Source organism: Melozone crissalis, unplaced genomic scaffold (genome assembly GCF_028551555.1).
Source record: "Melozone crissalis strain CALT ecotype California unplaced genomic scaffold, PUWL_Pcris_2 ptg000027l_1, whole genome shotgun sequence".
Classification (NCBI taxonomy): Eukaryota; Metazoa; Chordata; class Aves; order Passeriformes; family Passerellidae; genus Melozone; species Melozone crissalis.
Window position 1 is genome coordinate 14354713 of NW_026535805.1, and position 14178 is coordinate 14368890.

Sequence of the window (14178 nt, forward strand, 5' to 3'; positions counted from 1 at the left end):
TTATGTGATTTTGTTTGTTTTAGCACCTCTCAGTTAACCAAACTGTGGTATCGTTCACATGTAATCTATTCTGAACTGGGAATTTTCATTTATATGTGCATGCCAGTAAGATAATGACATTTCCCACACTGTATACAAGTCACCACACATTATTTCTCTCTTAAAACACACACACACACACACACACACACACACACACACACACACACACTTTGTCATGTTGGATATCTGAATGATACTCATAATGTGCCAGTAGTTGTGGTCTCAGAATAGTCAATGTAATAGTGTAAGAAATAGGATTTGTATGTAAGCAGATTGTTATATTCCTGGGTCCCAGTCATGTGCAGATGGTCAGACTAGACAATTTTTGATCTCCTTCAACAGGCAGATCCAAAGCTTAGGACCCAGAACTGGAAATGTCCTCTTAGGTCCCAATTCTGCTCCCATTCAAGTCAATGGCAGGACTCTCACTGATTTCAATAAGAGCAGAATTGGGCCCCAAGAAAAGGTGCACAGTAGTAACTAACCTCCCGTGGGTTCATTTTCCCCAGCACACCCCCCCTGGCATTTTGGTAACCAGCTGGGCCTGGGCCTGGACACTCACCGTTTGGCGTTGGTGTCGATGACAATGGGCAAGTAGTCCATGACAGCAATGTACACAAACTGCTTGGCATCATCAATAACACTGTAGATAGCTTCGATATCCAGGACTCTGTCCTTGGGGCAGAAGAGTTTAGGTGAGTTCTGTGAAAGGAAAAGTTCAAATATGGTATTAAAAATTATTTATTTTCTCTCCCCCTCAGTCTTCTTGAGATGAGAAGTAGTATCCATTATTTTAGCAGAGATTATTAACTAATGCCTTCAGCTGTCCTGCCAGAATACTCAAAGCTACAAAGGCAAGTTACTTGCTTACTTGGCCCTCAAAAGCTTCACCTTTTAGGTGTAACTGTGGGTAAGATGCAAAAGACACAGACTTCAAAACATCCACTGTCATGAAAGAAGCTGTAATTTCAGAGAACTTTATTCCAAAGAGCCCCAGGACTGGTTTCTATTAGCTGGAGTCTTCATATGTTCTTGCCACATAAGCCTGATCCTTCACTTGTGAGCAGGAATTGTTTTATATCAGTTGCAGGGAGATGCTGCAGTTTTGGAAGAAACTTATCTTTAAAACAAAGCTTCAGGTATGAATTTCCCAGTACAGAGCTGGTACAAACCCAGAATGCAGCTGTTCTGCCTTCTGTCTGGGGCTGAAGGCAAGGTGAAGCCAGTGGAAATTGCTCATCTGTGGCAGACGTGCCCAGGACTTTCTACTCTGCTGCACAAGCAGGGAGAGAAAAGTGAACCCCCCTTTCAAGCTGCTTGCAGGCAACAACTTCATTCCTGGGACAGAGGCTGTCAAAGGCACTTTAACCCAGCTGGAACAGGTGTTTTCCTGCCACTGTATCACCTTCTCACCTTTGTTACTTGCTTGGGTTGCAGCTGGCATCCAGATGGGCATCTTTCCTTTAGGGAAAGATTCCAGGGGTTTTATTAGTCTTCCTTAATTTCAGTACACTGCCTGTCACAGTGGTTTCTTATTACTGACTGGTGTTCTTACTGACTGGATTTACTACAACTAAGTACAGAAAATACTAGAAAATTAACCGTAACAAGATTTCAAGACCAATATTCCAGATCCATTCCTGAACACTAAAAAACCAAAACCTCTTATACTTTATCATCCAGTCTGAAAGATGAGTTTGTTGCTAAGCAACACTAAGCTATGATTCCCAAGTATAACAAAAAATCCAATGACTGTGTATGGCGCTCGTTTTATATAGCACAAACATTGAAATAAGTTTTCAAAAAATTAATTTCAACTCAAGAAGAAAGTGTAAAGGGATTTAAATATGGTTAAAATATTAAATATAACTTATTTCAATTATCTGACATTTTTTGGAGGTTATTGCTCCGAGATGTTATTCTTAACACTTGTATTATTTTCTTGAACTTTAAAGTTACAGAACAGCTGAAGAAAGTAATTGTCATGCATTTGTCTTCTTCGGATGCATTCAATACAAATATTTATTTACATCTGAAAGTGAAGGACTTCCTGAAGATAATTAGGAGAAAAATCTCAGTAAAAACTCTCACTGTAGCACTGTGCTTTGGGACATTCCACTTTTACTCTGTGGCACAGCTGATCCCTGCCCCGCAGCCACGGACTGGCTTAGGAATTGTCTCCATGTTGTGTAGCACTTGCTGTTCTGATCAAGCACCCACTTGTTCCTCCTCTTCACCTACCAGGAACAGGCCTTTATTCTGGCTGAGAACAGCACCTTTCCATGCCCCTGCTCAGGGTGTGCTGTCCTGAACCCACAGGGAGGCAGCAGCCTGTTTCTGCCCCAGGCAGGACTGCCAGGGCATCAAGGGAACTGCCTGGGAACCTCCTTCTGATCACTAGCTCAGGAACACACAGCAGCATTAACACTTAGTCCACCAAGTCAGTCCCAAGCAACTCCAGGACTGCACTTGAGAGCGGCACGTCAGCCCAAGTGGCTGTGGATAGAAAATTCAGTTAGCTCTTGGAGCTGGACTTCAGTGATCTGAGCTTCTGGGTACCACTGAGTCCTTCCTTTTGTTTTCTAAAGTGAAGTGCCAAGAGCAGAGGCTTCCATGCCAACAGGAAAGGAAAAAATCACAGAGGAAGGGAACACTCTGCAAACTGAAAAAAAAGGTGGAGTCTCTCTCCATCTGCCTTTGTCTAGGATCCCAGATTCCTTAAACTGAGCCTTAACCAGCTTTCAATTCTGTGTTCACTTCCAGGATCAACTTTCAGCAGGATTTCTCAATTTCTTAAAGATTTCTTAGAAAGGAGTAGCATTTCATTTCATAGTGCATTAGCAAACTGTCCAAAATTCTGTCTCTCATGTAAGCTAGTCCTTAAGATTCTCCAGAATCAATGGAAGTGTCCATTTTTTCAGACCACTATTAATTGTGGCTGTCTTAGGCACTTCCACATTTTCACTCCAAAATAGTTCTCTGTCTGTCCACTGATTGTAAGAGTAGAAATAATCTTGGGCAGCAGAACATTGCCTGGTGCCCAGAAGGGGAACCCTGCCCTGTATAACAACCCATCTGCACTGTCTGATGTCCGTGGCTGTACAGCTTAATAGTGGGCTACGTGTGTTGTGCTGTTTTAGACACAATATGGCTATAAAGCAATGGTGGTTTTGCCCTTGTTTTATAGAGAATGGAAAATTACTCTCAGCAACCTTATTTATATTCCTGATTTTGAAAGGGTGGTTTACACTCATGTAATTCACTCCAAAATTAATGACATTCCACATCTTCCATCTTCTCTATCTCACTGGGTACTTTTTTCCAGTTTTGCTACATCACTGATAAGATGGAGGACTCAATTTCTTTCCATTAAAAATACAGACACAGACAGTGCTTCCATGGGGATAACTGCTTGGATTTTAGAAGTTTTAAAATGTCATTTAAAAATAAAGCTGAAGTAGATGATCTTGTACAGAAGTATGAATGCTTTGCAATAGGGTGAATCCTTATAAATTACATTGATAAAAATGCAAGTTCTGCTTATTCTGTATCATTTTCTCTGTCTGGTTCGTGGTTCATTTACTCCCAAGTCATTCACATTCTACCTATTAGTATAAATAAAAGAATTTAATTTGAAGGGTCTCTGTATCGTTTTCTGAACACAACGAGAAAAGTGCTGAACATTGCAGAGAAAGGGAAATTGAATAATGCTCAAATGAAATCCTGAAGTATCTAAAGTCCTGACAAACTCCATGTCATAGAAACCAGAATTGAAAAAAAAAAAAAGTGATATTTTTAATTTCCAGGTCTTTCAAAGATCTTGTGGGTTAAGTACACTTCTTCCCTATACTGCCCCCCAACCCCTGGAACTCATTCCAGAACTTACCGACACAAAAGCTTCTGATTTTGTCTCGTTCAGCTGCAGCGTCAGTTTATTTTGAGTATCGTACACTCCATAGAGTCTCTTAGACCAACTTGGAGGTACTTTATTCTTATACCTTAATGAGCTGTACAGGGCAAATATCCTTTGTAAATCCAGGACCAGGCAGCTGCAGTTGTATACGATGACGCCAAGTTCCTTCATCTGTGAAATTAAAAGTTGGATCATTAGTGATGTTTTAGCTGATGGATCTGAAGTATACAGCAAGAACACAAAAACCTCACCTTGGGTACCCCAGCTTTCTGGGTGCCAGTTTCTTCACATGTTAAAAGGGAGATAATGATACTTTTTAATGATAATGATAATGATACTTTTCTCTCACAGAAAGCACTCTGTAAGCATCAACATTCTCACATATAAATTATGAGGAAAAATAGTCCAAGTAAATACAGACAGCTGAGTAAAATTAAATTCTTTAGCCTTCAACAAGCACAGTCCCACTTCTCATTTATGTAAAGGCATGTCTCTTGATCATCATAAATCTTGTTTTCGCAGAGATTTCATTAATTGTACACTCCTAGTACCTAAGCTGCTGACAGAATTTTATGCTGAATTTTAGTCTGGCTTTTGTAACCAAAGTGTAACCACATGCTCACTCTCTTCCCTTCCTTTACAACAGCTCAAGAAAGGAGTGGTGTGGGCCTGGATGCTATTGACCTCTCACTGCCTGTATTTAATAGTACTTCAGCCATCTTCTAAAACAAATCAAGAAGAAAATCTGCATGTATTTGTGGGAAAACCATATGCAGGATAAATATTTAAAAGATCCATGCTGGTTTTCTGCAGGCAAACTCTCTTGGTAGCATACCTGTGGAGTCTGCCTGGCATGAAGAAGAAAATGAGGGTAATATGAACTCTCCAGCATGCTTATCCTTTCAATCCAAAATACTCCCACTGATGTTATTCCCTTAGATGAGATCTCCACAGTTACACAGACTACTTTCTGGCAAAAGCATATCTTTCTGTAAAGCCTGTGGGAACTCTGAACCCCGCACTGATGATATCTCAGAGCTTGTTCCAGTGCAATTCTCCCTGACTGCAGATGAGAACCACTCTGCAGGAGTGGGCAGAGGGAAAGTGAAGGGTAGAATTGAACCTTGACTCTTTCTGTGGTGGGTGAACACAATACTCCAGCGAGAAGGAAATTCTATGGGTGACACAATCTTCATGTCCCTGACCTGGAAATACCACATCCCTAAGGATACACAACACTGAGCTATCTCATTCTGAAATATTTGCCAAATAGTTGTAATCACAGGAACGAGACCTAATCTTATTGCTACCTAAATCAGAATATTTCTGCAAGTTTCTTTAATCAGTCAGCCTGCACAACCTGAAATTTGCAGAGAGTTGGAAAACCAGACATACTGTACTGCAGTCTTTCATTTCTGGATAAGCCAGTAAATTAATTTTGATGCTAAATATAAATATGACCAACATCCAAGCTGAAGAATCTATTTGGAATAACATCTTTAATTTTTCCCCTGGGTTCTGGTATCTTTGAGGATGCTCCTATATTCAGCTCTAGGCTGTCCCCATAGTCTGGGCACTATTTGTCTCCAAATATTTTTAACTATACATTAGCACTGTTTTCACTGTGCGCTGCCAATACAGCTCTCTTAATTGCCAGGCATGCCATTGCAGAGGACTTGCTAATAGTACTCTGTTACATCTATCTGCATAATGTGGTTTAATCGGCTTTTCATGGCTGTTAGTTGATTCTGACATAATTATGTGGTTACAGTTTTCCTTTCATTTATCAGTCCCATTATTACCATTCCGCTTTAGCCATTCTATTAAAAGTAAAGATGAAAGGATCCTCACTGCACACCAGAAGCTGCCAGGATTGCATCTGCATGAGCAACTCTCCTCGCATCAGGAGTGCCTGCAGTGCGTCCCCGCCCCGCGAATTAAGAGACTGCCCTTCTGCCTAAGTGGTTCCTCGTGCAGAGATAGGGAGGAAGCCAGGGGCACTAATGGGTTTTGTTAAATGCCCCTGTCACAGATCACCCCCTAGGCGGGGTGCCAAAGGAAGCATTAGGCACCCCTAGCGCCGGCCTCTCCCCACGGGGAGCGCGGGGAGCGGAGCCTCCCCGGAGCGGCTGCGGAGCCGCGGGGGTGCCCGGCTGGGTGCGGCCGCTGCCCCCGCAGGGAACAGGCTCAAACACGGGCTGCAGGGAGCCACCCGGAGGTGTGGTTACAGCCAGCAATGAACGCTGCCTTCCCAAGGTGTGCGTCTTGCAGCTGGCATCTCAAAGCACTGATCAGAGCTTTTCCTGCTTCTGAAGCTTTTCCCCACGGGAGTCCCTAATACATGATAGAGGCAGGGCTCCTCTCCCTCGCTGGGAAAACACAGATATTCTCTGCTGCCTGTTTTCATTAAGCTTTTATAAACTTAAGTTCAAATTTAACTCAGCCTGAACAGTAGATTCAAAGCTATAGGAAGAGGGCAGACAGCGACTCTGATGCTTGTTGCGCAAACCGAATTTTCTTAAGAAACCGGTTTCGGTGCCAGCCTGTCACCCTGTGACCCTCTCAGCTTTAGGGTGATACATTCCCTTGAAATGCAAACAATACATGTACATAGTAAAACCCCACCAGCCTCCTTTCTTGTGCAACATCCCCAGTAAGTTTGGAGACAAAAAAAAACCTGTCTCAGAATACACTGAGCCTAGTTTTACTCCTATACTCTGAGGCGAGGAGAAACTGCTCTTCTTCCTATTAATCATGAAGGCTTATAATCTTGGGGGCACAGGGGGCAGCAGGAATCTGGTAGTGACAGATTTCGTATGAAGTGGTATGACATCTAGATAAGGGAAAAGACTTTCTCTTCTGTTTGAGGACTGCTGTCATTGCAGACTTTTTTTTTTTTTTTGTAGTCTCAAGAGGAGAAGCAGAAAAACCCATCTATATTGTAAGGATCAAAATCTGAGTGTTGTTCCCTGAACTTGTCATCATGGAAACCTTCAGCTAAGCATCATTTGAGGTATCTGTTAAGGTAAAACCCTTCAGGGCAGAAGCTCTTCAGGCAAGGGAAGTATTTCTCCATCTCCAGTTTTAAGAGCAATTAATGCAGTAATGAAAATGTCACTAAAAATTAAAGTGAAGATGATCTCAAAAAATCAAAAACTTAATGAAACTAAGGAAGATAAATGTGAAATGAAAATATGGAGTCACAAATTGATTACTTCAAAATGGAACAAAAGTTTTTGGAAGGTAAAGTTGTACAGTTGCTTGTGAGTGACATTTCCAGGGCATGTGCCAGGGACTGGGGAAAGGAATGGTTATCTGCACAGAAAATTTTGTGTCCTCTCTTGAGCAGATTTCTTCTCCTCTTTATAAAGAAATACCATGCATGGAAAGTACCATGCAATCAAAAAATGGAAAATATAGGAGCTGGTTTTCCTTGTTTTTCCCCATGCCATTTACCTTTGTGTAGAGCAACTCTTAAAAACTATGAAATTACTGTTTGACTTCCTTGCCAATAAGGGCTTTCTTAAAGCACCAGAAGAGTGAATAATTATACTTGGCTTAAGAAATGTGGTTTCCTCCCACTGTACAGTGATACTCTAACTACAGAGCTCAGTTAAGCTATGAAAAGTAATAAATATGGCCTAGATAGAAAAATGGTAATTTTTATGACAAGAAGAGGGATTCCTTCCTAAATTGGACAAAAAGCAGCATTTCACAAACAGGAATTTTTCCTTATTCTTTTTCCATGTACATTTATAGGCATCCTATGCAAAAGGAAGAAAAACATGGGAAAAGAACCTGAACAATCCAGGCAGTGAACACAGAGCACTGTAAGATTCTTGCACTGAGAAACAGAGTTAGCAGGACTTTTCAGGTACATTTGGGTCACGGGCCAGAGAGGGTGTTCCATGTGTCCTTACCCTGCACTGTGCAGACCAGACAGCTCCTTTTATATTTACCTTGAGCTCCACTCTGAGAGACAACCCCGCTGTGTAGGCAAGGTACTATTTGACCTACATAAGAGTGCCACAATCTGGTTCACAGCTTGCAGTATCTGAGTTGTGGCAAATGTAGCAGGAAGCTCTAGAAAACCCCTTGCTTAAAGAAAAAGTTTTTCGTAGTTGTTCACATCCAAACCTGATCCTGTAAACAACAGGCAGTTTTCCTCAGGCATGAATTCCCACTTGCCCAAAAGCTTTGGCATCTGGCAGATGCCAGAAATCCCTTGCCTGTGCTACAGAAACTCTGGATTAACTACAGGTAGCCTATTGCACACAAAATTTACTAAAGTAGACTTTTGGCATACAGGAAAGTGTATGCATCTGTCATTTGCCTGTGTTTGAAAGTGTATTTAAATGTGCATTTGAGCCTATTTTTTTTTAATGACCAGTTTCTAAATGAATGACTGAGCAAAGGCAGAATCACAACAGGGTAAACTAATGCAGTAACAAAAATCACTCCATACTGATAAATCAATTACTAAAGCCTCAGATTTCAATAGCTTCTAAATAAAAGTAATATACAATGTATTCATTATCAGCTTAAGACAAATCACAGATATTTACATTGGTACACTAATCTTTTTATAATGCATGCTCTAATTATCCAGTTCCTCAGAACTCCAAACATACTTTCTTTTTCATTATCAGGCTTACCTGATCCTTACTGCAGGCCTCCCTTATGTTTTCATGTGGTATCCTTTAGTACTGAGTGAATACTCCCCAATCATACACAGCACCACTCAAGGCTGTCTCTGTGCATCTATTCTTTACCTCTCTTTACCAATATCTGCTGAGCAGATTTGTGTGCCCATCCCAAGCCAGGCACAGGTGACAGCTGAGGGGTGGCCTGTGGCAGCAGTGCAGGAGGAGAAGGACATTCTGATGGGAATGACCATCAACAGAGAGAGAGTCAGAGATTTGAGAAAGGGAAGAAGTGTTTCTCTGTGCAGAGCTGTTTGCTGTGACTGCTGTAGCACACTTTGCTGAAGAGGCTGACAGGAGCAGCGCTCATCACAAATGCACTCGGTGTAACGACCCCATTCAGGCAGCCCAGTTTTGATGTAAGCCAAACGTGCAGCCTGATGCTGAACAGGCTGAGAAGGCTGCAGCACTGCCTGGCCCCTCTCTCACAAAACCTCTGCAGGTATTACAGCGCACCACAACAGCAAAGGGATGTGCCTCAGCTAACACTTCACTAGAAACTGCAACCTACCCTGACACTCCTGAGACAAAAATCCTCCTTCTGTGCTTGGCTAGTGATATGGTACAGAAACTTCATACTTTATGTTAAAATCTAATGTAATTTAGTGGAATCCAAATCCAGCAAAGTCCTGCTTCTGCTCCAAGTTCCACTTTTTCTTTTCCTTTGCTAAGAAAATGGGAGCTACACTGATGTTGGGAAATACTAAACAGAAAACATTAATACAAATGGGAAAGCATTGTTTTCTCAGGAAGTTAATAAAACTCTGTCTAGCTTAAACCATTGGAAAGTGAATAAATTAACAGCATCTTTGGATGTCAGAAATCATCTAGGGCACAATAAATGTTTTTACTTGAATTCCCTGTTATTTTGACAGTGACAAATTGCTTTTGAATATTACTTACAGAATTCAAACAGATTAAATTTTGAGATTAACTATTTAATCGTTTAATTGTGCAACTTTCCTGTTTTCTATACACAGTTTACTGAACCTATGGTATTTTTAAAATCTTACATTCAGCTCTCAACCATTCTCAAATTAATCACCTTGTGGGTTTTGCACTTGGATCTCTCTTGTGCCTGGCCTATGTCCTAGAGTTTTGTAGGTTTTACATTTCTGTCATCTAAGGGTAAAGTTTAATTTTCTATCGTGTAGGTTTTAAGTAATTTGAAAATAATTGCCAGGTAGAAGTTCTAATGAACTAGAAAAAAAGCCCTTCCACTTGACAAAAAAATGGAATTCCAACCTGAGCCAGAAACTCAATCTATCACTGAAAATGGAAAACTGTCACTGTCTGGAAATAAATCTTAGCATGTGACCAAGAAAAGGTGATGCATTTGATAGAGAGTGCATTGGCACTGAATGTCCGTATAAAACCATGACAGGTTTTCACCAAAGGAAAGGAAGTGGTATAAGTGGACTGACTGTACCACTGAAGTTGATAAATTTGAATTGTCAGCCACCAGCAGTCCACTGGTCTTTAATTCTCACCTTCAGAAAGTACATTTGATAGATTTGGAGCTGTAGACCATGCAGAATAAAAGTCCCAAGAAGTTACAACTTTGTATGTTATTTTTACTAATATTACCTAATGACAAAAAGCTGCTATGATAAGGCAGAGAAGATCTTTGATGAGCTGCTAATTTTCATATTCTCCTCTTTTTTTTTTTCCAGTGGTCAATAGGCAAAGAACACAAAACTGCATTGTGATGCTCTACTAATTTCCACTTCACTTCAGCCACACCATTATTTTTCATAGCACCCTGATCTTAAGAAAACCATGCTGAGAAAAAAAAAGATAGGCTTAGCATTTCATTTCTGCTGAAAAATACTGCTGCTGAGACACAAAGCAAGTTAGGCACCCAGGCAGAATAGGGGCTTATTTTAAAATAGTGTGGTTTAAAGAGAATTTTGTGATGAAGAGGTATCAATGCATATTCAAAGTAGAAATCCCCTGTGTCCTCATCACATTAGAAAGAAACCCCATCACGATTTTTCTTTTCAGCCATCTGTTCTATCGATACTAAAAACTCAGCAAAAATAAATTTGCTTGCAGAAAAAAATCAAATATAGTTTGTTTAAGCCATGGACCACTCTGTGATGATGTTTACATAGACCCTACCACAGAATTGTGACTGCAAGTTTGGGCTTTGTACTGCTGTTGTTTAAGGTCAGTAACAAACCAAGCCTGATACAAGGCTAATTGTCAGAGCAAGCCAGAAGCAGAACTGAATCAGTTAAAAATTCATTGCCATATAATCTATCAGCATAATTAATATCACTTGGCATAATCACAGGCTAATTTATAATTTTCAAATGAATTTTCAGTTTATAGTTTCATTACCCCCTCAAAGCGGGTGCAAGTGTCTTCTTTAGGGGAAATGGAAGCTTGCAACTGCAAGAAAACATTTTTCTAGGATCATGTTTGATTTATTTCTTGTTTTACTGCAGGAAATCTAATTAATGTGAATTTTAATTTGATTCTGTTTCTCTTTTGAAACAATTTTGTTCCTTTTGTCAAAGAAAAGTGCAGGCTGGAAAGAAAAGGATCATGTTGTGTTGGCCTCCCATCTCACTGCTGGCAAGCTGCATCACATTTCAGTCTTGGTGTCATTCACATGACATTAAAAAATTCCCTTCTCCAGCAGAACCATAAGAAAACTAACAGGTGAAGTGAAACACCCTGCTAGCTTCTGAAAAGGGCTGGACTCCCCATCACCACCTACGTGTGTGCACCTCCCTGAAGCCTCTTTCCCTCTCCCCTGCACCAGAGGCTGTCCTGTCAGCCCTTATCTCACAGTCTCCCCACGCAGCAGGAAATCACAGCAGGAGCCCTCAGCATTTGTTCTCATGCTAGGCAATGCTGCAAAGGGCAGCCTGCACACGTCTTCTGCTGTGCAACAGAGACAGGAGAGTGCAAAGGGCTCATCTCAGAGTAAGGGCAGTATTTATGTCTAAACATTTCTCTCAAAGCACACAGTTTCTTTGGGGCTTTCAGATCCCTGGCCTTCAGGGAAATGCAACAGCATGTAGTTGACTAATTGGATGCATTATTTATAACGTTACTGACACACACAGTGGGTTTTCCTTTTGCAAACTGAACAGAGATTGGTAGCAGGCATGCTGGGGACACAAACCAGGACAATGACATTGCATATGAATTATTGCTGTAATTGCTGAGCTTTGCCAGACTACTTGATCAGAATAGGAAACCTATTTTCTTGGTGTAAGCAGAGGGCCAAAGGCACCAATTAATTTTTGACTGAGCCTTGATTAAATTCGATGTACAGGACCTTGAGGTAAGCTAGAAATCCAAGCAGTTTAGATACATAAGGCAATTTAGCCAAATGGTACACAGGCAGCCTGAGAACAATGGCTAGTCAATATGAAAATCTATTTTAGAAATCCACTGTGCTCTTTGTCCTTTTTTCTTGAGTAACCATCGTAGATATTTGTGAGGTTTCTGGCTGCTTCAACATGGAAGCAATTTGTCTTGTAAAGATACAATCCTGATATAGGTTCTTAGGAAGAAAAATTGTAGCTAAATTAATACATCGTATTTCTGCCTCCTGACTCTAACAGTAAAATTGGGAAGACAGAATGACAGACTGTGTAAGGCTGGAAGGACCTACTGGAGGTTATCTAGTCTAGCCTCCCTCCTACCAGGGTCATCCTAGAGCATATTGCACAGGATGGCACCCAGACAGCTCTTGAATAACTCCAGTGATGGAGACACCACAACCTCTCTGCACAATCTGTTTCACTGCACAGACACCCACACAGTAAAGTTCTTCCCCATATTCAGGTGGAGCTTCCTGTGCATCCATTTCTGGCCATTGCCTCTTGTCCTATTGCTTGGAACCACCACACAGAACCTGGCTCCATCCTCAACACCCTCCCCTGAGATACTTACAGACACTGATGAAATCCCCTCTCAGTCATCTCTTCACCAGCCTAAACAGGGTGACCTTCTTCAGCTATTTTTTGTGAGGTGCTCTAGCACTACATTTGAAAGAAATGCCTAGTAATTCATCTTACTGATTAGAAAAAGTTGTCTGTCCAGTATCACGATTCCTGACTTCCACAGTTCTCTGAAGACACTTAACAACTCTGTTTGCAGGGGCTGCCTGCCCAATACACCTCCCTCATGCAGGGATTAATAGTTTTCCACTGAGCAGTTCCAGGGAAACGTCAATGACTTCACTGTTTTGATGACTGCTGTTTACTTAGAAAAGCTAAGGAAGGTGACTGCATGATGACTTCTAAACCAGGCCTTGATGCTTATGACGACAGCATCAAAATCTTAAAAGGTTAGTGATGACATTAATGCTGCACATTCATATGGAAGGAATGCTTTGTCAGAGTCTATTTTCTGCTTGATGACTTATGGGTATAGAAAGACGAGATTTTATTCTGAACTGCAGAATCATTTGTCTTTTATAAAATGACTGAAATGATTGTCCTTCCTTACCCCGACTAATAGAGATTTATGCCATGGTATTTCGGCCTGATTTAATGTGTGTCTTTTTCACAGGACAATACCAAATTCAGTTTTCCATGAAAGGATTCAAACTTTCAAGCAGAAGGTGACTGGGCTCCATCTGGGAACCTTTTGGAGTTAAGGCAGTTCTGAATGAAGACATTTTTCTAGGGGGGAACTCTCATCTGTGCAATATCAAAGTGTGTGTGCGTGGGTGGAATCACATATTGGGAATACACTTTCATGATTATTTTAATGTCGTTATTTTAATTGTTTAGTTGAACAAGACTGATCTGATGGGGTATGCTAATATCTAAATCCCTCTGAGAGGAATCTGCCTTCATTTGTTAACATTACTGACCAAGATTAGTTGCCAGCAAATTCTTGTGGAAGAAGACAGAATAGACTGTGGTGCATTAGCTCCCCCAGCAAAGATTCAGCTAGGGTTAAACAAACAAGTTTTCTTTCAGCATAACATAAATCAAATTTTTGGGAAAGTGGTGGATTTACTTCTTTTTATAATATCTATGTAAGTTTACTGGTTATTTCAGACTACCCCTGGGTAGATTGCTGCAAACAGACTTTACAGAGATGTAGCTAGAAAAAATTTTCATCTCTGTGACCAATGTCTTTTTTATGTTTATTTTTTTTTTAAGGCAAGACAATTGCCAGGTGAGCTATTTGTGATGCAGTTTCTGGGAGATCCTCCCCAACAGTTTTTATAAATTTCAGCAACTTAACTCTTAGGCTACTGTGTCTTATCCCTAGGCCATGGACTCGTGCAATCACACCTCACCAGTGCTGTCTATTCACCAGTATTTGCTTCAAGATAGCAGAAGAGGTTTTAAAAGCTGTCTCCTTTTTTGCATGTACTTTTGTGGATGATTTTCTATCCTGTGTGCAGTGGTGTACAGTTTGTATCCTGGCAGCAAATTCCTGCATGTCTCCAGTTCCCTAAACACTTTTAGAACCCATCCAAAATTCTCAAGTCTGATAATGCTAGTAAACTGATATCATTTGTCAAGTATCTGAGGGACCAGT

General features: G+C 40.9%; 1 protein-coding gene across 4 annotated transcripts in view; it reads right to left on the reverse strand.

Annotated features, from left to right (window-relative positions):
- The window catches only part of PLD5 (phospholipase D family member 5), a 173145-nt gene that overhangs the window by 14119 nt on the left and 144848 nt on the right, over positions 1-14178 (reverse strand). For all 4 annotated transcript variants that reach the window (XM_054279799.1, XM_054279800.1, XM_054279801.1 and 1 more), the window contains 2 exons: positions 3929-4126; positions 605-744 (listed from right to left, as the gene is read on the reverse strand). In XM_054279799.1, coding sequence (XP_054135774.1) covers positions 605-744; positions 3929-4126 — 338 coding nt within the window. The remainder of the gene's footprint in view (positions 1-604; positions 745-3928; positions 4127-14178) is intronic.